Below are 25,588 nucleotides of genomic sequence, written 5' to 3' on the forward strand. Positions count from 1 at the left end.
CCTCTATTTGGTAAACTTGCAAAACAAAACTCGAGAAAATTCTCATTTTTTGCCCTCAGGTGACACTGACTGAGTTAGCACAGTTACTGGAAGGACTCTTCTCTTCACCAGCATCATTGACAAAAGCACCAAAAGAGAAAGTAGAAACTTCAATCTGTAGCCATTTTGAATTTACAGAAACAATCAACATACCTGATATTATATTCTCTTAGGCCTCAGCAGTTCCACAGGGTTGAATAAGGAAGATAGAGAAAAAGGTCAAGGTATGAGGACTTTGTTTTCCATGCTTTTTGCTTAGAATCTTAACTTTTAGCTTTCTGACTTGTTATGAGAACCACAGGGGCTGACTCGGGCATGTTGTTGGAGGGCTATCTTCCACCAACAACAGGAGAGGAAACTGTTTTTCTATTTCTACTTCTAGACAACATATGTCAAATGAAGAGAGTAATTTTGACTGTATTATTGTGAGGATTTCCTTTTCTATTTATAACCCTGTTGAATTAGGTATAAAACGAAAACAGTCTAATTTTCTGTTCAGAATACTCTGCTCTGAGATGAGCAATGTGATCCAAGTTGACCTGAAACCCATCAGTTACCAGGGGACACTGAAGGAAAGGCAAATCAAGGCTGAAAAGCAGACCTCAGGAAAACTCCAGATTTGCTTCTCACTTTTTTCTTTCTAATTCTTTCTGGACAACCTAAAGAGAATTGATGGCTTTCTTAAAACAAACAAACAAAAAATCCCTTTGAACTTGCCTAAAGTATAATCAGGCCTGGAGCAATTCTGATATTAAAGAAGCCTTAGGGGACGTACCATATTATTAACACTCACAAATTCACACTTGAAAAATAGATATGTAAGATAATTCTGAGCAGATTGTGAAAATACTGGGTAGGTTCTATACATGAAATTAAGGAAACATGTAATTATGAGAGAAGTTAAAGAGATTTTTTGAGACGTGCTCTAAAATGTATTTTATTTGCCTGATTAAAAAATTGAGTCATAAGTTCATGAGAATAAATCAAAGAATAAATCCATTAAATAAATTCAAAGTACAAGGAATTTTTAGGACTTAATGATAAAAAAATTAAGCTGAATCACTGAAACTGAAATAATGAATGACAAGGAAGGAAGTATCATAGCTATGTAAGTGCCTGTCACTAAAGATCAAATAATTGCTAAGACAGTGGCGTATTGCCAAAACACTCATATAGTAGGTACTAGGGTTGAAACAGGTAAAGAGTACACAAGCCAAAGATGTGAGTCCATCTGAAATTGGATCCACATAAGAGCCTTCTCTAGGGAGAACACTTCTTCCCTAATTAAATTCTACAAAAAGGGACCATCAGGTAATGTCTCTCTGGATCATTCAGGTGCGGCAAAGGTTCTTACTGATGTTTCTGTGTGATATGTGACAAGACCACATAGTTTTGGGGGCTGGGGATGAAGGTATTAAGAAGGATAAATAAGATTTAGTTGTTTCTAGTCACTGTGTTTTTAAGTTTTCCAGCATGGAAAGAAACGATGGTACCTGACAACCCAGTTGCCATTATACTTCTCCAAACTGGATTTCTACCTGATTCTTCTAGATTATAAAGCCACAGCTTTAACATGTAAGATGTAGCCCAGGGAGAATGAAAAGTTCTTTAATTCCTTTCTGCATCTGGTAATCTTTCCTTCTTCCCTACAGTTTACTTTTCTCTATATTCAAAACAACTTGAAATGAAAGAATGTTCAGAATACTGTGTGAGTTCATTTGTGAATCACAGTACACTTTTGTGTGTTATGCCATTTTTGCATATACACATACTGATGAAAACCAAGTTTCTTTCAGGCAATAATAAGAGATAACCACTTTATTTTTTCCTATTCCTTTTTGAGACAATAAAGCAGATTTGAAAGCAAGCTGATAATGGTTAGGACATTCCTTATGCATACAAAAGAGAAAAGTTACCACAACTCATGATTTGGGCCATAGTGGCAATTTGTTCATTTGAGTCCCTAACAGGAGAAAAACAAAACATTAATAACTGTACTTTCCTCCCATAGTATGGGAGAATAAAATAACTGAAGTGCTTAATATAAGAGGTCAAGAGTAAAAGGCTCAAAAACCTTTGAATGACACAGCCTTGCATAGATTAGTTCATTTTGTGCTATTCAAAAACAAAACAAAACCTGCTACTTAAATTTGGACCTTTGGCCAAGTTTTCCCCACCCAAATAAATTCTCTACAAACATGCTCCTGATTTTAGAAATTCTCCATTTCTTCTTCAGCAGATGATTCAGATGAAAAAGTCAGATTCTCTGTTAAGTCTTTACTAACAGTTATCCCCAAGGCCATATCACAAGAAAAACCTGATTTTTCTAACCATGAATCTTTTTCAAGCCATGATATATTTTAATTGAGAGAATTTTTAGTTTTACTCAAGTGTGGGTCAGTATGTTGGCCATCAGCATCCATTATGGCCAGTCTGTGAGGTAAGAAAGCATACTTTCTCCTGTAAAGGAACAAAAGGAAGAGGGGGAGTCTTTTCCAATTCCACACACCTCACACCTATTCCCTAAATGATACAGTATCTATCTCTGGAGGCAGGAGACAAGGTGTGCCTCTGGTTAAGAATTACTTCTTGAGTGATTAATTGCTAGGAGTATGTCATCTTTCTCAGAAGGCCCCATTCTAATATCAGTTTGGATTTCAGGAAGCAGATACCCCAAATCTTAATGTCCCAGGCAGATTTTAGTTCCCGTTCAATCACTTCAGCAGTAAGCACATTAAGAGAATAGGCTTCTGATTTTAAAACATTAACAGGCCGGCGCCGTGGCTCAACAGGCTAATCCTCCGCCTTGCGGCGCCGGCACACCGGGTTCTAGTCCCGGTCGGGGCACCGATCCTGTCCCGGTTGCCCCTCTTCCAGGCCAGCTCTCTGCTGTGGCCAGGGAGTGCAGTGGAGGATGGCCCAAGTGTTTGGGCTCTGCACCCCATGGGAGACCAGGATAAGCACCTGGCTCCTGCCATCGGAACAGCGCGGTGCGCCGGCCGCAGCGCGCTATCGCGGCGGGCATTGGAGGGTGAACCAACGGCAAAAGGAAGACCTTTCTCTCTGTCTCTCTCTCACTGTCCACTCTGCCTGTCAAAAAAAAAAAAAAAAAAAAAAAAATTAACATGGGAGAGAATGGAAAAATTTTAAAAATTAAGAAAGATTATTCTTGATACATCCAGGATGAGTGTTTACTATGCTGTGGACACTGCTTTATATGTTTGGAATAGGGACACACACAATAAACAAAATTTAGAAGTACAAGATTTTACATGATGAGAATAAATGCTATGAAGAAAAAGTGTTGGGAGGGGGCACAATTTAAAATAGAATGGCCAGGGAATATCTCATTGGAAAGTGAGAAGGCAAAATATTTTGCACAGTGGCTGACCTATAATAGACTCACAAAAGAGCAATCATTCTTTGTTACATTCTACTTTTGCTTTCTATTAACTGGCTGCTGTAATGGCTAGCCAGGATAAGAATAGACAATAAAGAGTCTTTATTACTATAGAAAAAAATGGAGGCTTTCTTCTTACTATCTATCCTTATATGTAACTCATATATACTATTACAGCTCTACCAACCCTATTTAAAAAATGGCTCTTGGAAAAACCTGACCCTCAAGCCATACAACACAGAGGTTACAACCTCAAATACCAGACAGGTAATGCAAAGGAGTACAGAACATTAAAAAAAAAAAAAAATAGTAAATCTATGATGTGGACTGCGACTGGAGAGTGCATGTTATATCTGAAAGTGGGAAGTTCACTTAGGGTCCACCTGTCATGTAGAAATAGGGTTCAATGTTTTGTTTTCAAGAGAACCCAGATACTCCTAATTGTTTCTGTGTGTGTGTGTGTACTCTCAGTTATGAAGTATGGGAACCAATTCAAAACTTTAAAACGTCACCCCGAGCCAAAGAAAACAGCTTTGTGGCAAAGACCTAGCCTGTGAACTTCCAGATTAACTACGCTGAACTATCTTCACAGTCAAGAGCTGATTCCTGGGGCCGGCACTGTGGCGTAGCAGGTAAAGCTGCTGCCTGCAGTGCTGGCATCCCATATGGGTGCCAGTTTGTGTCCTGGCTGTTCCACTTCCCATCCAGCTCTGTACTATGGTATGGGAAAGCAGTAGAAGATGGCTCAAGTTCTTGGGCCCCTGCACCCGCGTGGAAGACCAGGGAAGTTTCTGGCTCTTGGCTTCGGATCTGTGCAGCTCCAGCCACTGCGGTCAATTGGGGAGTGAACCAGCGGATGGAGGACCTCTCTCTCTCTCTCTTTCTGCCTCTCCTTCTTTCTCTGTGTAACTCTTTCATATAAATACATTTTTTTTTTAAAGAGCTGATTCCTTCCAGGGCCGTAAGTACCAAGGTGCTTGCTTTGCTGGATTAGCTTTGTTTTGTTATTACCATACAGTCCATCTCTGAGCAGTCACATATTTTAAAATCCAGGATCTCTAGAATGTACAGTACTTAGATATGGAGCAATTCATAACAATAAGATGCTACAAGACAAGATGAAATTATACAAGGCATGTTATATGCAGGGAAATATTCTCTATCACAATGTTGCAAATATGACCCTGGTGAGAACTCAGGTAGTACTGAATTCCACACTGATAACCATGACAAACGAACAGAATTCTTACGCCTGAACTGCCTTATCTTACCTGTTTCTAATGAACTTATGCTTCAGTAAATGGCGTGTTTATGAGTGTAGTTAGTATCTCTGCTGTTATTCTCTTATTAGGTTTAGATTTTGTAATGGACAACTCATGTGTGCTCAGAAAGTTGTTCCTTAAGGTTTATATTATGGGGCTTTGGTGCCCACTAAAGTAGAACAGATTTGGGGGAACATACTTAGTCTGTTAATTTTTTTTCATTTTTCTAGGGAGGACAAATACCATGCCAGTGGGGGTGGAAGGTAAAGAGCAGAGTCCCTAAAGGATTACTTAGTCAGTATTCAGAGTCTAAGGTACAATAACACAGTGTCAAGTTTTCTTATACTCCCTTAAATAGAACCTCAGTGAGGGTTCTCCCCTAGAGGGAACTGGCCTCACTAGTCAGTTATGTAAATGATGGCATCTGTCAGAGTTTTAGGAGTGAGACATTCTATAGCCTTCCAGAAGGAACAGAGATTCTGGCAACCCCACATCGTTTTCAGTTCTCTCTCCTAATGACCTAAAGATCCACCCTTGGTCAACTCTCAGGACTAAACCCTACCCAAGAAGAGCTGACTTAAATCAAAAAGTCTGTAGACTCATGTGGCAGGGAATTCATTAAACCTGTTCAGTCAGAGACCAGATGGTGTACTTCACCTTCTAGGTGCTGAACATGGCATGCTCTAAAGCAGATGCTTGAGTAAGCTATGCTAAGTCACCAGAAAGGCTAGTTACATGTGCTAAGGTATAACACAGTACAACACAATATAAAGTTCTAATACTTCGTCTTCTCTTAACACTGGCCAGTTAGACAGCCCTAGAAGTAAAACAGTATATTCTTCCTGAACAGTATAAAATATAGACTTAGATAGACTTAAAATGCTCAGCCATTCTTATTCCTGGCTTTAAGCCATTTATCTGTACAATAGATAGGCAAAAAATAAACAAAGGTTGTTTATTTTTATGTCTACATTTTTACTAGGGCTACTGTTGAATTACGTAATCCACAAGAGAGAAATCTTTTTCTCTTGCTTTAAACTGAGTTCCGGGCAAGCTGAATGTTATTTGTTTTAATATTTACAACAGACTTTGCTAAAGGGAACCAAAATATAACTTTTATTTATTCTAGTAGCTCCAAAACACAACTAGGCAATTTAGGGGACCAGACATTAAAACTAGAGGAAAGACTGCTTCCTGGTGGCACACACATCTAGAAGGCAGTTAATATGGACAGGTCTCAAAGGTAACCTATGAGAAAAAAATTCCTCTTTCTATTCTAGAAACTTGCCCTACAGGCTTCACCAACCTTTACCCAGGGAGTATGTCCCAGAGTGCTACTTTCATGAGCAAGAAATGGAAGAGGACTTCAGAGGGAAACAACTTTGGAACACAATGAATACTTAAGAATCATGATATACAGCAGCCAATACAGCTTCTAAGGCAACTCTCAATCCAGAGCTCATTAAACATGAATATTTAAAAACAGAACCTTTTTTTCATACAACATATATGGAGATTTGAAAAAGTTCATGGAAAATGCATACTATGAAAAAACTTTGTTTTAAATTGGACATTGCATAGAAAATTAATCAATTAAAAAAAAATATCACGTGGGATCTCTGTCCTTAATGTGCTGTACATTGTGATTTAATGCTATAACTAGTACTCCAACAGTATTTTTTTCATTTTGTGTTGCTATATGGGGGCAAACTGTTGAAATCTTCACTTAATATATACTAAACTGATCTTCTGTATATAAAGAGAATTGAAAATGAATCTTGATGTGAATGGAAGGGGAGAAGGAGCGGGAAAGGGGAGGGTTGGAGATGGGAGGGAAGTTATGGGCTGGGGGAGCCATTGTAATCCATAAGCTGTACTTTGGAAATTTACATTCATTAAATAAAAGTTTAAAAAAAAAGAAAAAGAAAAAGTTATACACAGCTTTCAAAATTATTTGCCCCAAAATAAACATCTTCTAATTTCATTTGCCATGAACTTTTTGAAGTACTCTACTCTCATTTATCATTTTATGGAATTACTATTTCAAGTCCATATTTTGGGGAACACTAAATGTTATCTCCTATACTCCTGTGGTTGATGATTAGCAGACTAAACCTTCTGTACAACAAATATTAATTATTTCCCCTGCATTTTAGGCCTGTCTACCGCTAACTGAAATAAGGTAAGGGGACTAAGTAATATGGATTAAGAAGCTTTCAAAACCCTGCTGTGTCTAGCTAGCACTTGGGTGCTGCATTTATCCAGGGTAAGATTTTGCCTTGACTTTGAACTGATTCCGAAAACATAATTTGATCAGTATACAATAACATTAAAGATCTTAAAGTGTTACAACTCAAATAAGAAATTCAGTTTCAGATATATGGGTTGTAAGGGCTTTAATAGGCATTTTTCAAATGGCCAACAGACACAGGAAAAAACGCTCAGGATCTCTAGCCATCAGGTAAATGAAATCAAAATCACAATGAGATTTCACCTCACCCCAGTTAAAGTGGCCCTAATACAGAAATCAACAAACAACAAATGCTGGAGAGGATGTGGGGAAAAGGGCACCCTAACCCACTGTTGGTGGGAATGTAAACTGGTAAAGCCACTATGGATAATAGTTTGGAGATACCTCAAAAATCTGAACATAGACCTACGATATGATCCAGCCACCCCACTCCTGGGAATTTACCCAAGGGAAATGAACTCAGTAAACAAAAGAGCTATTTGCACCTCCATGTTTATTGTAGCTCAATTCACAATAGCTAAGACATGGAATCAACTTAAATGCCCGTTAGCTGAAGACTGGAAAAAGAAATTGTGGGATATGTACACTATGGAATACAACACGGCAGTAAAAAAAGAATGAAATCTGGTCATTTGCAATAAAATGCAGCAAGCTGGAAAACTTCATACTTAGTGAAATAACCCAGTCTCAAAAAGACAAATACCATATGTTCTCCCTGATTTGGGAGAATTAATAGTGCTCCTAAAATGAAAGTTATAGAAGCAAAATTGACTTCTAGAATCAATGACTGGAATAGTCCTTGACCTGACTGTCGAGGGACAGTTTATCATTGTTACTTTTTATTTAGTATATTCTTTTTGCTTTGTTTTATTTTTTGGCTCTTTTCTTTTCTTCCTTTTCTTTTCTCTTCTTCATACTATACGCTGAACTTCTCATGTAACAGAGTTAACCATATATATTTTAAGTCAATTGGAAAAAGATCCCAGTTAAAAATAAGAGGGGGAATAAGAGATGAAGGGCGTAGTCTATAACGGTAAAGCCGTACAGTTCTGCATACACGCCATACAGACTTACTTCTAAGGGTACAGCCTAAAAACATGTCATTGGTCTCCAAACCCATAAAAATTGGTGGTTTAAATGCCACCTTAACTGTTAAAGTGATCATATTAAATGTCAAAATCAACATATAGATGGTTTAAGTGTAAAAGTGATCATATAAATAACATCAAGTGCCTGGTAATAATAATGGAATTAAAAAGGAAGGAAAGTCCAGTATGGGAAGCAGTCCACACAGCAGACTCCTAGAATGACATTTGCTGTAAATAACACTCTGACCTCAGAATCAACCCTTGAGGCTTCCTGGTCTGGCTGAAAGGCCTGTGAGAGCATTTCAGGCATGGAAAGCCAAGACTCTGTGGCAAAAAATATCCTACACGGAAGATCCCTGTGAGACCTCAGTGGAAAGAAAGGGTCAAAGAAGGATACACTCTTTTCTGAGGGGAGGAGAGAACATCCACTTTGCTCATGGCCCTGTCCAAATACCGATGGAGTCTATGGTCAAAAAAGGCTTCCATAGCCTTGGCAGCCCATGGCAAGAGCCTTGGGTGATCACTGACATCACAAATAAGAGGGTTAGGGGCTGGCACTGTGGCGCAGTGGGTTAACGCCATGGCCTGAAGCGCCGGCATCCCATGTGGGCGTTGGTTTGAGACCTGGCTGCCCCACTTCCAGTCCAGCTCTCTGCTATGGCCCGGGAGGGCAGTGGAGGATGGCCCAAGTCCTTGAGCCCCTGCACCCACATGGGAGACCCAGAAGACGCTCCTGGTTCCTGGCTTCGGATCGATGCAGCTCCGGCCATTGAGGTCATCTGGAGAGTGAACCACTGGATGGAGGACCTCTCTCTCTCTCTCTCTCTCTCTCTGCCTCTCCTCTCTCTCTGTAACTCTGACTTTCAAATAAAATAAATAAATCTTAAAAAAAAATAAGGAACAACAGAAGTCACTGTGCACTTACTCCCCATATAGGACCTCTGTTCCTAATGAGTTGTACTTTGAGAATCAACTGTAAATTTTGGTCCCAAACTGTACTCTATAAGTTGTGTGTGCATTGGTGCAAATTGTCGAAGTCTATGCTAAGCATGGAGTTGGTCCTCTGTATATAAAGTCAAACTAAAAATGAACCATAATGAAGAAGGAAATGGGAGAGGGAGAGGGAGGCGGGATGGGAGCTGGGGGTGGGGAAGGTGAGTATGGGGGAAAGAACCAGTGTATTCCTAAAGTTTATCAATGAAAAAATGGATTCATTAAATAAAAAAATTTAAAAAACTGTAAAAGGGGAAAACTAAAAAACAAACTGGTAAAGAAAAGAAAAAATAAATTAGAGCATTTTAGATATTCTAAAAACTAAAAAAAAAGGCCGGTGCCGTGGCTTAACAGGCTAATCCTCCGCCTTGCGGCACCGGCACACCAGGTTCTAGTCCCGATTGGGGCACCAGATTCTATCCCGGTTGCCCCTCTTCCAGGCCAGCTCTCTGCTATGGCCCGGGAAGGCAGTGGAGGATGGCCCAAGTCCTTGGGCCCTGCACCCGCAAGGGAGACCAGGAGAAGCACCTGGTTCCTGGCTTAGGATCAGCGAGATGCGCCGGCCGCAGCAGCCATTGGAGGGTGAACCAACGGCAAAAAGGAAGACCTTTCTCTCTGTCTCTCTCTCTCTCACTATCCACTCTGCCTGTCAAAAAAAAAAAACAAAACAAAAAAACTAAAAAAAAGATATGTGTTTTTACTAAAGTAAAAATCAATTATATTTTTATTGCAAAAGCATTAAAACATTAACAAAAATTTATTCATAATTATGCTATTATAAATATTTTCATTTCTTTACTAAGAAGCAGGTATAATTTCTTTATAATTTTGAAAATAAAAAGTATAATTTTATAGCTTAATTCCGTATTGCCACAGTTTTCAAATTATAACCAATTAAATAACATTTTAGCTACTCTGTTTTAGTGAGCTTATTATATTTTAAAAATGGCAATCAACCAATTTGCATGCAAAAAACAGATTGCATTTAGAATTACTGATTCAGTAAAACAATGAATCCAGCTTCAAAATTTTTATTTCAGATTCAGTAGAATTTCAAAAAATTCCATGTAAAGCTTATATGAGAAATTTATAAAGAACGATATAGTATATCACAGTTTTTAAAGTCTGGACTCTGAAGCCAGACTACTTGTATTAAAAGCCCAATTCTATCAATAAGTAAGTGTTAACATCTTGGGTAAGTTTCTTAGCTTCTCTGAGCCAGTTTCTTCCTCTGTAAAATGAGGATGAAAACATTAGCCACATGGGCAAATTATGAGGTATGAATGATAAAACATGTATGAAAAACTTAGCCTGGCACATGTTAAGTACTTAGTAAATACCACCAGCAACAACCAAAGTACAAAGAAACTCTCTGTTCAGGTGATGTTATACGCAAATTACACATACTTTTGAAACAGTCCTTACTTCAAAAAAGTTTATATCTGGAGAAGAAAATAAAGCTACTGATTAGCACAGCATATATGGCAAGAGCCTTGATAGTATACAAAGGCTGCATGAAAAGCAGGGACCCTTAACATGGAACAAAATGACTAATATGAAGGGTCTTTGCAAAGTTCATGGAAAACGCATATGATGGAAAAACTGCATGGATTCTGAACTCTTTTCCATGAAAATAAAATTATTGCTCAATGGGTTCATGGTATGTAAGTGTATACTGATAATCAACTTCTTTGTCCTTTTCTGACATAGAGGCTGAAACCAAAATACTGCATATTCTTGATTCTCTTGCAGCTAGGAATAGCCAAATGATATGATTCTGGAGGTTAAAGTACTTGAAATAGGTTTCCCAAAAGCAAGTAGGAGTCATGAATAAGAAGACAACTTCCCTATAAGTAAGCTCTTGTCCTTCCCCCCTTCTTCCTGCTTTTCATTTGGACTAAAAGGGTGTGACAAGACAGAAAAAAGATGATATGGCAGAAGTAAGAGAGAGGGTAGGACTCTGGTGGCATTGCTTAGTTACTGTAAAACTCTTACATGAGTAACTCTGGACTTCTTATTTGGTGACACGGATTTTCCTTTAAGCCACCAATCATTTTCTGTTATCTGTTGCTTGATGTATTCCTAATAGATAAAGTTTTATGAAAAAAGGTATCTTTTGAGCTGAGCCCAAAAGGAGTAAGGCTTATTTAAGGGAAGAAACCCAAAAAAGGCACAGTTGTCAGGAAAATAAACAAAGACCAGAGGGGAAAGAGCATGGAGTGTTCAGAATGGTATCTGCTCTACAATATGTACCATTCAGCTTCTTGGATGGCTTTAGCCCAGGTTATTCCCAATCTTTTCCATCTTCTTCCTATGGCTTTAGCCCAGGTTATTCCCAACCTTTTCCATCTTCTTCCTATGTTTGAAGAATTAAATATTCTGCCCACAGTGGTTCCATATGGTGAACATTCATTCTTCAACAATTAAATTCTGTGATAATGAATATAAAAATGAAACCCTTGGTAATGTTGAGTAGCCCAGAAATATACATTTTATGAAAATGCAATCAATTAGTTCCACATTATCAGTTTACACATATTACACCTTCACTTACAGCTGCTGTGTGTGCTTGCCACACGCTAGGCACTCACTGTATTTACACTAATTATTTCAATAACATTCATGACAACTTGGTAGAGTGCGTTACTACCACCACCTCCTTTTTTACAAAGCTAAGTTACGTTAAAGCTATGTGAAGTCAAACAACAATGGCAACAACTCAAATTCAGGATTGTTTCATTCTGTAGCCTCAGCTCTGAGACCCTGTATATTGCTCTCCAGCTCCCTGTAGACTGTGGCCTGTTTGTCACACTTTACCTGCTTAAAACTGCATGCCAGTTTGTTTCCCATCAAGATTCTGAGGATGACAGTGGCTGTAGTCCAGGCTGGTTCTCTCTTACCAAGAGAGTCTGGAAGAAAGGGGCCTATCTAACCTTAGTGGGGCAGGAATAAACGGGAGAATGACAGAAAAGTCACATCCCTTCTAAAGGAATGAATCAAGTTTTCTTTTCTTACCGGAAAGCTATCAGTAATCCCCCAAAATACTTCCAAATATTTTAGTAAGTTCATATTCTCTAAAATGTGTAAACTGGAGCTGTCAATACTTCCTTATATTTTAAATTATAACATGTTAATAACTGATTAACTTATTCTCATTCATACATTCAGCAATTATTGATTATGTTCATGTGCCTCTGGGTACATTCCAACAAACATACTCCTACACTTAAGAAGCCAAGAACAAATAAAGTGTTAATTATAATAATGACAGAGGTGACTACATTATAGATATAAAGGTAAGCACAGAAGATGTATTAAATGCAGACCTGAGGAATCACAGGTTTCCTAGAAGGGGTAATATCTAGAGTGAATCCTAAAATATAAGTAAATACATTAAAAAGTGAAGGGACAGTCTAGCCCAGAGCTTGTCAATATTCACACTCTGACATTTTAGATATGGACAGCTGTTATGGAGGGCCATCCTGTGTTTTACAGTGTTTTGCCTCTACCCACTCGATGCTGGTAGTACTTTCTAAGTATGAAAACCAAAAACATCACCAGATACGATTAAAGTCCCCTAGGCGGGAGGCGGGGGAAGACAGGCAAAAATCTTCTCTAGTTGAGAACCAAGTTCTATACCTGTGCTGTTCAATATGGTTTCCACTAGCCAGAAATGGCTATTTACCTTTAAATTAACTAAAATTACATAAAATTAAATTTAGTCCCCTAGTCACATTTGGAGTGCTCAAAAACCACATGCATTGAACATTTCTATTACTATAGAAAGTTCTGATGGACCATGCAATTATAGATTAACGGAGTAAATCTTTTACCCCACCACTATTCCACTACAGCTTACTGATAGCCTATGGACAGAATGGAGAGATGACCTTGATGGTGGTGGCATATGAGCGTGGTGGCGGGTAGTGTTCCATGGTTTAAGATAGAGCAATGGCTGGCGCCGTGGCTCCACAGGCTAATCCTCCGCCTAGCGGCGCCGGCACACCGGGTTCTAGTCCCAGTCGGGGCACCGGATTCTGTCCCGGTTGCTCCTCTTCCAGGCAAGCTCTCTGCTGTGGCCAGGGAATGCAGTGGAGGATGGCCCAAGTGCTTGGGCCCTGCACCCCATGGGAGACCAGGAGAAGCACCTGGCTCCTGCCTTCGGATCAGTGCGGTGCGCTGGCTGCAGCACGCCCGCCGCGGCGGCCATTGGAGGGTAGGGTGAACCAACGGCAAAGAAAGACCTTTCTCTCTGTCTCTTTCTCTCACTGTCCACTCTGCCCGTCAAAAAAAGAAAAAAAAAATGATAGAGATAGAGCAATGGAGTGACCATGAAAAATTTTAAACAAGGGTGTAAAACAGAAATGTATAAAGATGACTATGATGGTATTGTGGAGACAGAATGACCATGAAGAAACTAGAAGCAGTAAAATAGTTGTAGTAATTCAATCAAGTATAATCATCTGGATCAGTTTGGTAGCTGTAGGGATAAAGAAACAGAGGGCAACCAAGGTTCCAAATTCATGAGACTTGGTGAACGACTAGTTGTAAGACAGGATGAAGAAGAGTCAAGACTGACTTGTGGATTTTTAGGTTAGATGAATGATTACCATTCACTCATATGTAAAATAATGGCTCTCCCTAAATGTTCATGTCCCAGTTCTCTGGAACCTGTAAATGTGTTGCCTTATGTAATAAAAGGGAGTTTGCACAAATGGTTAAATTAAGGGCCTGCAATGTGTGGGATGACACTGAATTACATGGACAGGCCCAATGGACACTCAAGTGTTCTGAGTGAGGGAGATTTTACTATTAAAAAAAAGTGTCAGAGTGATGCAGGGTAAGAAGGACTCAAGCAGCTGGTTTTGAAGATGTGGCTATTAGAAGGTAGACAAGGCAAGGAAACAAATTCTCTTTTAAGTCTCCAAAAGGAATATATGACGGCTGATCGTTTTGTTATTCTAGTGAGATCCAGGTCAGACTGTTAACCTAAAGAACTCAAAAATAATAAATTTGTATTGTTTAAGCCACTAAATTTACTGTAGTTTATTAAAGCAGCAAGAATAAACTAATACAAATAGGTGCAGAGTTTGGGGTATGACACAAGGAGTTTGGCTCTGGCAAAGTGCCTATGGAACATGCAAGTTAAACTGAGTCACTGACAAATAGCTGGATTTAAGAATTTGGAGCTTAGGCTGGGAACCTGCAACTAGGAGTTGTCAATATATTGGGGTTGTTTGAAACCCTCAAATAGATCATTAGTGGCAAATACAGACAGAATGCTGAGGAATACAGGCCCTGAAGGAAAGTGAGAAGGAACAAGATATAACTGGAAAACCAGGATACTTTACTATGTAAAGAATTAAAAAATGAGAATGCATCAAACTGGAGGGATGCTTATTAAGATTGAGGTTATCTACTATATTACAATAAGAAGTCAAGGTATCCTTGATAAATACAAGTTTCACAGGAGTGTTAGTAGTAGAAGACTTGTTACTAGGGTTGAAAACTGAATTGAAGATGAGGTATGAGGCAGTTCAATCAACACTTTCACCAAACTTAAGGTCCCAGATAGACAAGGGTGATGGATATTAGAAAGGATTTTTTTTAAAGATGGAAAAAAATTAAGCATTTAACCATGTATGGTAAAAGACCAGTAGAAAATGAGAGAATAAAGAAAAAGGCGAAAGAGAATAAACTAAGAAGTGAATTCTGAGAGAGGAAATGGATCGGACCCATAGTGAATTCTGAGAGAGGAAATGGATCGGATCCATAGTCTAGGCAGAGAGAGAACAGCTTTTACACAGACAGGCAGGACACCTCTTCTGTTCGGAGGAAACAGAATGAAGACAAAAACAGTTTAGAATTGAGCAATTACCAACTTAGAGACAAGAAATAGTGTTAATTTGGTGGAGGACCGACACTGTAACTTCCTATTTTTCTCAAACAAGTAGAAGGCGAGATCATTTGCTGACGTGAGGGAAGAGGAGATGGGTTTTGTAGTCTGAGGAAAAGAGAGTTGAAATAGCTTTAGTGGAGAAGAGTGGAAAATATATGACTTAGAAAAAAAGAGTATAGGATAGGGCATATATATTTTATCAATATCTTAAAGCAGTTGTTAATCATTGTTCTGCATGTGGTCGTGTTGCAGTATTGGATACCAGGAGCAACTCTTCCACTTCTACCAACTCAAAACATGAAAAACAAAAATCAAACAAAAAGAACAAATGTTTTTAGAAATTAGACAACAAAAAGTATAGAACTGTTAGACCTGAGAGAAAAAAAAATGAGATGATGCCATCTGAAGATGACTTCTAGACTGTGGTGCTTAGAGGAGCAATCCAGCAGAGCCAGACAGTACTGCTGAGCTAAAGGGATAGAGATTGGTGCTTGAGGAGGCAATGTTCCACATGGAAAGAAGAAAAAAAAGCTCTTCAAAATCTGCACAGATCTCTATGAAGATCTGGAATCTATTGCTGTAAACTAAACTATGAATGTATAGATGCTGGGCAAAAACTATCAGGACTGTAGAAATAGCTAACACATGCTCCATTTTTGACCACACAGCTCAGAGATCTCAGTGAATACCTGAGAAAAACAATACAGTAATGAGCTACATGATGACATTTCAATCAGAGGTATCTGCATGTATGACACTGTTCTACAAAATTATATGGCTGAGTGATACTGTATAAGTACGATCTGTGACGTTGCACAACAATGAAACTTACTAATCACACATTTCTCAGAATGTATCCCAATCATTAAGACAAACATGACTGTATTGAAACTAGAGGGGTAACATCTTAGTAAGAGTTAAACTAGCTCTATTGTAGATGTCACTTGCCTTATCAAAGCTTTTACACAAGTTTCAAAAGGATTAAACTAATCTACAAGAAATTTAGCTGTCCACCACAACACATATGAATACAATTTAATGGAAGAGAACAAATTTAGATGCTCAAAATCAAAACCAAGAACCATGTCTAAAACTGAATCAACAATTCCTAATATGTAAAGAAAAAAGCGTGACCTATGATTGCAATGGAAATCAGAAAACAAAAGACTCAGACATGACAGAGATAATGTAATTAAGAAACACGGATTTTAAAACAGGGCATTATAAATATCCTAAGGAATTTAAAGTAAGATATGTATATAAAAACTGATTTTTTTAAAAAAAGTCTGTAAAAGGTAGAGTTTCTGGAACAAAAAAAGAAGGTCTAAAACAGAAAATGACATTTATAGCAGAATAGATTAACACCTGTTGATCAGTGGAAAAGATACAGATCTGTGGATGTGGTAATACAGAAATAAAAGCTATCAATAAATGTTCTAAAATAATTTGACAAAAACTAGTATGTGGGTTGGTGTTGTGGTGTAGCAGGTAAAGCCACTGCCTGCAGTGCCAGCATCCCATATGGGCACTGGTTCAAGTCTAGGCTGCTCCACTTCCTATCCAGCTCTCTGCTATGACCTGGGAAAGTAATAGAAGGTGGCCCAAGTCCCTGGGCCCCTGCACCTGCATGGGAGACCCGGAAAAAGCTCCTGGCTCTTGGCTTTGGATTGGTGCAGCTCCGGCAGTTGCGGCCAACTGGGGAGTGAACCAGCGGATGGAAGACCAATCTCTCACTTCTCCTCTCCTCTCTCTCTGTGACTCTGACTTTCAAGTAAAATAAATAATTTTAAAAACCACTAATATGTAAATACTATTAAATATAAAAGAAAAACCTCTTAGGAAAACAGTAACAGAAGAGAACACGTTCACCCTGAGTGCATCCATTACAGTGCTAAAGTTAATATCCTATTATATGGTGAGTGAATGATTTTTCTCCTAAGAGTGTGAACAACACAAGGAAATTCATTTTCACCATTTCTATTTAACCTTTCCTATAGGTTCCACCTAGAATAAGTTAAGAAAAAAATAGACATATAAATTGAAAGAAAATTAAAATTTTCTTTATTCATAGATAACATAATTGAAAATCTCAAGTACTTTACATAAATCTACTAAATTTGCTTTTTGAATGTGTAAGTTTGCAAGTACAAAGTCAAGAAAAGTATTAATGGTCAAACATTGGTTTTAACAACAGTTTAAGCAAGCCTTTTACATGCTATTCATAATAGCATCCAAAAAAATATTTTAAGTTAAATGCATAGGCATAATTTTAACAAAGTATGTACAAAACATATACACAGAAAACTAGAAAACATTACTGACCGAAATTATAGAATATTCAACTACATGTAGATATATAAATCTCATAGATTAAGACCTAATTAGTAAAATGTCAGTTAACCCCAAGTTGGTCTGTATATTCCACGTAGTCATAAACAAAATGTTAGAACTGCTTTTTTAAGATTTGAAATTAACAAGATAATTATGAAATTTGTAGATAAATGTAAAAAATAATTTGAACCAATTACATTAGGTAATGTTGAAACTATGCATAAAGCTACAACAGATTAGACAATGTGGTGGTATCAAAAAGGATAGACATCGTACTTGATGGGAAAAAAAAGAGTCCACAAAAGACTGTACATAAAGCTTTTTGGCACAGGAAGTGAATGTGGAAGTAAAGAATTTACAGTGCTGGAACAACTGGATATCTATCTATATGGAAACAAAACAAATAAAAACCCCTTGAAGCTCAACTTAAGTCAAATTTAAATAGAAATGGCCCATAATTTAAAAATTTTAAATGAAAAAAGCTAAGTCTTCAAAAGATCTACAAGAAAATATGTGATAAAATCTTTATGGAAAGGTTTCCTGCACTATTGGAGTATGGGTCTTTTTTTTGCCAATACAATACCATAGCTTTGTAATATATTTTAAGTCAGTGTAATGTCTCGTGCTTTTTACTCCTTTTTGCTCAAATTTGCTTTGGTATTTCATACCTTTTGTGATTTCTATACAAATTTTATTAGTGATTTTTCTAATTCTGAAAAAAATGTCATTGGTGTTTTGATAGGGATTGCATTGAATCTGTAAATCACTCTGGGTCATATGCAAATTTTAACAATATTGACTCTTCCAACTATGAACATCAGCTGCCTTTTCATTTCTTTGTGTCCTCTTCAATTTCTTTCATCAATGATCTGTAGTTTTCACTGTAGGAACATTTCACCTCTTTGGTGAATTTATCCCTGGTATTTTATTTTTTTCTGTAGCTACTGGAAGTGGGATTACTTACTTGATTTCTCTTCCAGATGACTTGCTATTTGTGTATAGCAACACTACTGGCTTTTGCATACTAACTTTATATCCTGCAACTCTGCTGAATTTGTTTACTAATTCTTACAGCTTACTGGTGGGGTCTTTGAGGTTTTCTATACATAAGATTTTGTCATCTACAAACACAGACAGTTTGATTTCCTTCTTTCCAATTTAGATATCCTTTATTTCCTTCTCCTGCCTAATTGCTCTCACTAATGAAAGAAGACATCTGTTCCTTATTCCAGATCTTAGAAAAAATCCTTCAGCCTTTCCCCAGCCAGTGTTAGTTATTGACTTTTATACATGGCCTTTATTATGTGGAGGTACATTGCTAATCGACCTAATCTGTTCAATTTTTATTGTGAAGGGATACTGAATTTTATCAAGTGTCTTTTCTGCAATTATTGAGATGATCATATGATTTTTGTCCTTCATTCTGTTGATGTGGTATGTCACGTTTATTGATTTGTGTATGTTGAACTTTGCATCCCTGTGATGAATCCCTTTGATCAAGGTAAATAATCTTTTTAATGTGCTTTTGGATTCTATTTACTAGTATTCTGTTAAGTACCTTTGCATTTGTGTTGGTCAGTAGCTTGTGTGTGTGTGTGTGTGCGTAAGCTTGTGTGTCTGTATGCTTGTGTCCTTATCTGGTTTTGGTATTTTTTTGACAGGCAGAGTAGACAGTGAGAGAGAGAGAGAGAGAGAGAGACAGAGAGAAAGGTCTTCCTTCCATTGGTTCACCCCTCAGTGGCCGCTGCGGCCGGCACACCACGCTGATCCAAAGCCAGGAGCCAGGTGCTTCTCCTGGTCTCCCATGCGGGTGCAGGACCCAAGCACTTGGGCCATCCTCCACTGCCCTCCCGGGCCACAGCAGAGAGCTGGACTGGAAGAGAAGCAACCCGGACAGAATCTCTGATGGACACTTGTTATTACTGATTCAATCTCATTCTCTTTGTTGGTTTGTTCAGTATTCAATTTCTTTATGATTCCATCTTGGTAAGGTGTATGTGTCTAGGAATTTGTCCATTTCTTTTAAGCTATCAAATTTGTTGTCACATTTATAGCAACCTCTAACAATCCTTTATATGTCTGTGGTGTCACTCATAATGTCTCTATTTTTCCTGATTTTACATATTTGAATCACCTTTCTTTCTTAGTCTAGCTAAGGGTTTCTCAATTTTGTTTATCTTGTCAAAGAACTACCTTTTTGTTTCAGTCATGTTTTTTGTATTTTTAAAGATCTGTTACTTTCTCAGTTTTATTATTTTTCCTTCTATAATTTTGGATTTGATTTGTTCAAGTTTTTCTAGTTCCTTGAGGTGCCACAGTAAGTTGTATATTTGAGATTTTTCTGCCTCTTTTTTTTTTGTTTTTTGTTTTTTTGATATAGGCATTTATTGCTATAATCTTTTCTCTTAGTATTGCTTTGGCTGTATCTCCTATGTTGTATTCCCATATTCATTCATTTCAGGAAATTTATTTCCTCCTCAATTCAGTGGTTATTCAGGACTAAGTTATTTAATTTCCATTTACCTAGGGGGTTTACAAAGTTTTCCTTGTTAACAAATCCCAGTTAATGAGCATTGTGGTCAGAAAAGACACTTATATGATTTGCATTCTTTTGAATTTGTTGAGACTTGTTTTGTGACCTAATGTGTGATCTATCCAGGACAAAGATTTATGTGCTGTTGTATTCTGCAGTGGTGAAATTTCTAATTCTGAAATTTTCTTCTTGCTCGTTAGCATCTCTTTCTTGCAGTTTGAAAAACTCCCTTTAACAATTCTTGTAACACAGGTTTGGTGGTAATAAACCCCCTCAGCTGGTATTTGGGAATGTCTTTATCTCTTCTAGTATCTGCAGGATAGAGTTGTTGAGGTATGACAATCCTGGCAGGTAAATTTTTTTCTTTCAATACTAAAAAGGTCTATTCCCACTCCCTCCTGGCCTGTAAGGTTTCTGCTGGGAAGTCTGCAGAGTCATGAGAATTGGAACCCAGTTGTGTGTTATTTGCTCCTTTGCTCTTGCAGCTTTGAGAATCCTCTTTATCTTTTACCTTGGAGAGTTTGACTCCAATATGTCTTGGGTTGATTTGACTGCTGACCTTTCACATTCTCACACCTGGATGGCTATCATTCTCTGGGTTTAGAAAGTTTATTGTTATTATCTACTTGAATATGCTTTCTACCCCTTTGGCACTCTCAAGTCCCCCTTGAATCCCAACAACTCAGATACTTGCTCTTTTTTAAAAAGATTTATTTATTTATTTGGAAGAGTTAAAACAAAGAGAGAAGGAGAGGCAGAGAGAGAGAAGTCTTCCATCCTCTGGTTCACTCCCCAATCGGCTGCAATGGCTGGAGCAGTACCGATCTGAAGCCAGGATCCAGGAGCTTTTTCTAGGTCACCCACATGGGTGCAGGGGCCCAAGGACATGGGCCATCTTCTACTGCTTTCCCACGCAATAGCAGAAAGCTGGATCAGAAGTGGAGCAGCTGGGACTTGAACCAGCACACATATGGGATGCTGGCACTGCAGGCAGTGGCTTTACCTGCTACGCCACTCTTTTTGGTCCTTTTACCATCTCTAATTGTGTCTTTTCAAATAGTTTGTCTTCAAGCTCACTGAATCTTTCTTTTGCTTGCTCTATTCTGTTACTGATGTATTCTAATGCATTTTAAATTTCACTAAGTGTACTTTTCAGTTGAAAAATTTGTGTGATTTTGTTGAATTACTTCCATCTCTATCAATTGTTAGAATATAAAATATTTCTCTGTATTTTCTTGAGGTTCATTGCATTTCGCACAGCTATTCAGAAATCTTTTGAGCATTTGAAAATTTAAATTCCTAGATGGATAATTTATGGCACCTTATTGCTCTTTAGGTGAAGTTATGGGTCTTTAAAAGTTTTTGATACTTATTGGTTTATGCCTTCATCTGTGCACTGAAGGATTACCTACAGTAATCTTGCTGTGGCTGTGCTAGAAGTTCTAAGCAGTTTGTTAATTTTCTCTGAGCCTATGGACACTTCTGGTATTTCAGTACTAGATAAAACTCTAAGCAGAGTTTGTCCCATGTCTGCTTCCTTTATCGTTGGTTCACCCTCCAATGGCCACTGCGGCCGGCACGCTATGGCTGGCGCACCGCGCTGATCTGAAGGCAGGAGCCAGTTTTTTTGCTTCTGCTGGTCTCCCATTCGGGTGTAAGGCCCAAGGACCTGGGCCATCCTCCACTGCACTCCCAGGCCACAGCAGAGAGCTGGACTGGAACAGGGGCAACCGGGATAGATTCCGGTGCCCCGAACGGGACTAGAACCGGGGTGCCGGCGCCACAGGTGGAGGATTAGCCTATTGAGCCGTGGCGCCACTGCAGCATCTTACTCAGCTGCCATCTTGCTCCCACGGCCCCCAGCCCTGCCTTGTAGCCTTCAAATATTCCAAACTCATTCCTACTTTGGCGTTTTGTTCTCACCGTTCCCTCTGCCTAGTACACATCAGTGGCAGATGAACACACAGACTGGCTCCTTAGTATTCAGGTCTCTGCTTTAATGCCATCATCTCAAGCAGACTTTTTCTGATTACCCCTTTAAGATTACCCCAGCCACCATCACTTGCCTCCTTTTGATTTTAAAAATTTTATAATGGCAGGCCGGCGCCGTGGCTCAACAGGCTAATCCTCCGCCTTGCGGCGCCGGCACACCGGGTTCTAGTCCCGGTCGGGGCACCGATCCTGTCCCGGTTGCCCCTCTTCCAGGCCAGCTCTCTGCTGTGGCCAGGGAGTGCAGTGGAGGATGGCCCAAGTGTTTGGGCTCTGCACCCCATGGGAGACCAGGATAAGCACCTGGCTCCTGCCATCGGAACAGTGCGGTGCACCGGCCGCAGCGCGCTACCGCGGCGGCCATTGGAGGGTGAACCAACGGCAAAAGGAAGACCTTTCTCTCTGTCTCTCTCTCACTGTCCACTCTGCATGTCAAAAATAAAATTAAAAAAAAAAAATTTTATAATGGCATTTATCATCATCTGAAGTTACTATTCTTACTCATTTGCTTGTTTATTGTCTCTCACCCAATAAAATATATGGATCATGAGGTGTAGCGATCTTAATATCTTATTTGTCATTGTACATGCAAGGTCTAAACCAGTATTTAAAAAATGGACTAAAACTTTTTAACATATATATTTATTTATTTAAAACCTTACACTAAAATATAAACAGTTCAAAATTTTTCAAAGATTTTAAAGTTCCTTTCGATCTTATTTAGTATTTACAAGTGTCATATTTTATTAATATTTAATAAATATTTTATATTTAATACCAGTCTTCTGCTTCTGTCTTCTCAAGGATGAGAAAAAAGGAATAATTCTCTAAAGTTACCTCCTCAAGTCCTTCTAAGAAAACATAACCTTAGATAGATAGAAAAACTATCTGCCTTCTTTACCATTGAATGCGGGAGCCAAGAACTGGGTTCAGCACTGAGTAAATATGAACAATAATTGAGTGACATATAAGCAATGAGATGCCTTAAGAGTGGGGAGAGATTAGAAATGCTTTTGGGATTAGGGACAATGTCATGCCCTTCACCCCCAATCACCACTTCCCTAAATCTTAAGAATACTCTTGAAGACATCAAACAACAGACTGCATTTCTTGAAGGCAGGGAGTATGTCTTTTTGTATTTTGTACTCAAGAAAAATTAAGAAAATATAAGGATACTAGTTTCTTTGTTGTGAAAGAGAGCTAACAACATTACCTACTTCAGAGGGTTACTGTGAGCTAAAAAACAAAACAGAAACAAGAAACCAAGAAAAAATGCCCTGTAAAAAGTCTTCTTTCAGCTATTAGCTTAGAAAAGTACAAGAGAACTCAACAAATTACCTCTTCTATGAATGACTTCTAGCTATTCACCTAACTTGAGACTAAAAAGCTAATAATAACATAACAAGCCAATAAGATCTATTTCGGAACCAGACATTAAAGCAGATCCTCGTCTCCCCACAGTTAGTGCATCTTATAAGGACCCCAAATTGGATAAGAAAGTTCTGAAGTCACAGACTGATACTTTGAGGAATCTAACAGATCAGAGCTACTGAATGTTCTAGAGCTGAGGGGTATCCCATCACAGAAATGTTATTAAAGAAGTCAGTAGTATTCTAGCTCTCCCAGTGGCTGCATACTTCTTCCCTCACATGTTGAAGTTAAGCACTAAAGAACTACAAATGCAATCTAAATTTAAGCTATTGTGTATTTCAATCTTAAAAGCTAGCAACCCAAACATGAAAAGTATATTATGGTAACAAAAACTAACCCATCAAGCATGTTAAAAGCTTTTCTTTAAACAATTTTCTTAGAGTTCTATGAGTACAACCTAATTTAAACTATCATGTCTTAATTCTTAAAGACTGGCAGCCACTATCACAACACAACAAATCCATCAAATTTCTCAAAAATTTTTACTTAAACAAATTCACACAGGTCTATTAGAACAGAAAAGTAAATATGCACTTTAATTGAATGTGTGTTTAAGCAATTTTGAGTAAAGTCCAACAAAATTAAAAAATGTAATTACCTCAGATTGTGATTTCAGTATTAATGAAATAGAAGTACCTAGATACCTTATAATGAATTCATGCATAGGGTTATAATTAAATGTGAAATTTTATTCACTAAAGTTGAGCTACATTTAAAAATGAGTATTTACTTAAGAATGATATGTTTATTTTATATAGTGTTAATGCCTTATTGCAAAAGAACTTTAAGATTAGTTTACTTACCAAAATGCAGTCCACTTTAGATTGTACAGTTTTGCTAAAAGAAAAAGAAAGTTTAGTTAGAAAGAAAGCTTGTTAAATGTTTGAAATATCCTTAAACTGTTATTATAATTAGTATTACCTATTTTGAAAGAAATTACAGCTCCTTGTATTAAGGCACTGCAATCTCAAACTGCATCCTTCACAAAGCAACACAAAAATCTATTTTCCAGTCACTAATAAATTCAATCCTGAAACATAAACCAAATATTTTCTCAGTTTACTGAGACAATTAGCCTATTGTTGTTATAGATGCTCTGAATAAACAGTTTTTAATGGTACATAAGTACATACATAATACTATACTTAAAAAATAAAGTGATTTAGGCTGCCACTTGTAATATCAATATCCCATATCGGAGCGATGCTCTGCTGATACAGCTTCCTGCTACTGTGTTTGGGAAGGCAGCTGAAGTACTTGGGGTCCTGCCACCCATGTGGGAGAACAGGATGGAGTAACTTGGCTCCTGGCTTTGGCTTGACTCAGACCTGGCTGTTGTACCTACTTGGGGAGTAAATCAGCAATTGGAGGATTTCTTTCTCTCATTCTGCCTTCCAAACAAACAAGCAGAGTTCATTATAAATTATTATTTTTACTGTTTGCTTGCTACTCTTTTAAAATTTTTAAAAGATTTATTTTATTTATTTTAAAAGCAGAGTGAAACAAAGAGAGGGAGACACATGGAGAGGAAGATCCTCCCAAATGGACTCAATGGACAGGGCTGAGCCAGGCCAAAGCCAGGAGCCTGGAACTCCATCTGGGTCTCCCACATGGGTGGCAGGGACCCAAGTACTTGGGCCATCTTTTGATGCCTTCTCAGGAGCATTAGCAGGGAGTTGGATTGAAAGCACTGCAGTTGGTACTTGAATCAGTGCTTTGATATGGGATGCCTGTGTTACATGCTGCAGCTTAACCTGCTGTGCCACAATGCTAGCCCATGCCTGCCACTCTTGACAATGATTTGTTCAGCATCTAAGAGACATAATGATGTAGAATGATCTGTAGCTCTAAATATGAAATATTTATGAAGCAGATTCTCCCTCTCTCTTCTCTACCACCATATACACAGATAGACACCTACACATACTCCCAGTAACAGGAATCCCTAGACACAAAAGTAACACTAAAAATTAATTAATACAAAAATAAATCAACAGTACAAATAAAGCCACCAAACAGCAATTTAACTGAACTACTGAATATGTTCACTGTTAATATCTGGGTTAATGTATAACCCGATAGAAGCCTTATAAAATAATTTAACTGTCATGTGCATTTTGATATAAAACACCTAAAGTGCAAATGCAAAGAAATCATGCAAAGTGTTCACATAAATTTATATATAATCTTTACGAAGTCATCTTCCATAAAAGGTTCTAGAGCCAAATGAATGTAGACAAAAACTGGTTATTTGCCTTTATATACAGTTATGTATCTAAGCTACAAAGTAAAAATCAGCATTAAGATCTCTTTTCAACTAATGCAGTCATTAACAGCAAAATCTTACATTCAGTACTCATATTCCTCAATTT

General features: G+C 38.0%; 1 protein-coding gene across 1 annotated transcript in view; it reads right to left on the reverse strand.

Annotated features, from left to right (window-relative positions):
* RFX7 (regulatory factor X7) overlaps positions 1–25,588 on the reverse strand; it is a 161,594-nt gene that overhangs the window by 54,920 nt on the left and 81,086 nt on the right. Inside the window, exon 2 of the mRNA XM_062205970.1 lies at positions 24,020–24,053. Coding sequence (XP_062061954.1) covers positions 24,020–24,053 — 34 coding nt within the window. The remainder of the gene's footprint in view (positions 1–24,019; positions 24,054–25,588) is intronic.

Source organism: Lepus europaeus, chromosome 11 (genome assembly GCF_033115175.1).
Source record: "Lepus europaeus isolate LE1 chromosome 11, mLepTim1.pri, whole genome shotgun sequence".
NCBI classification, from domain to species: Eukaryota; Metazoa; Chordata; class Mammalia; order Lagomorpha; family Leporidae; genus Lepus; species Lepus europaeus.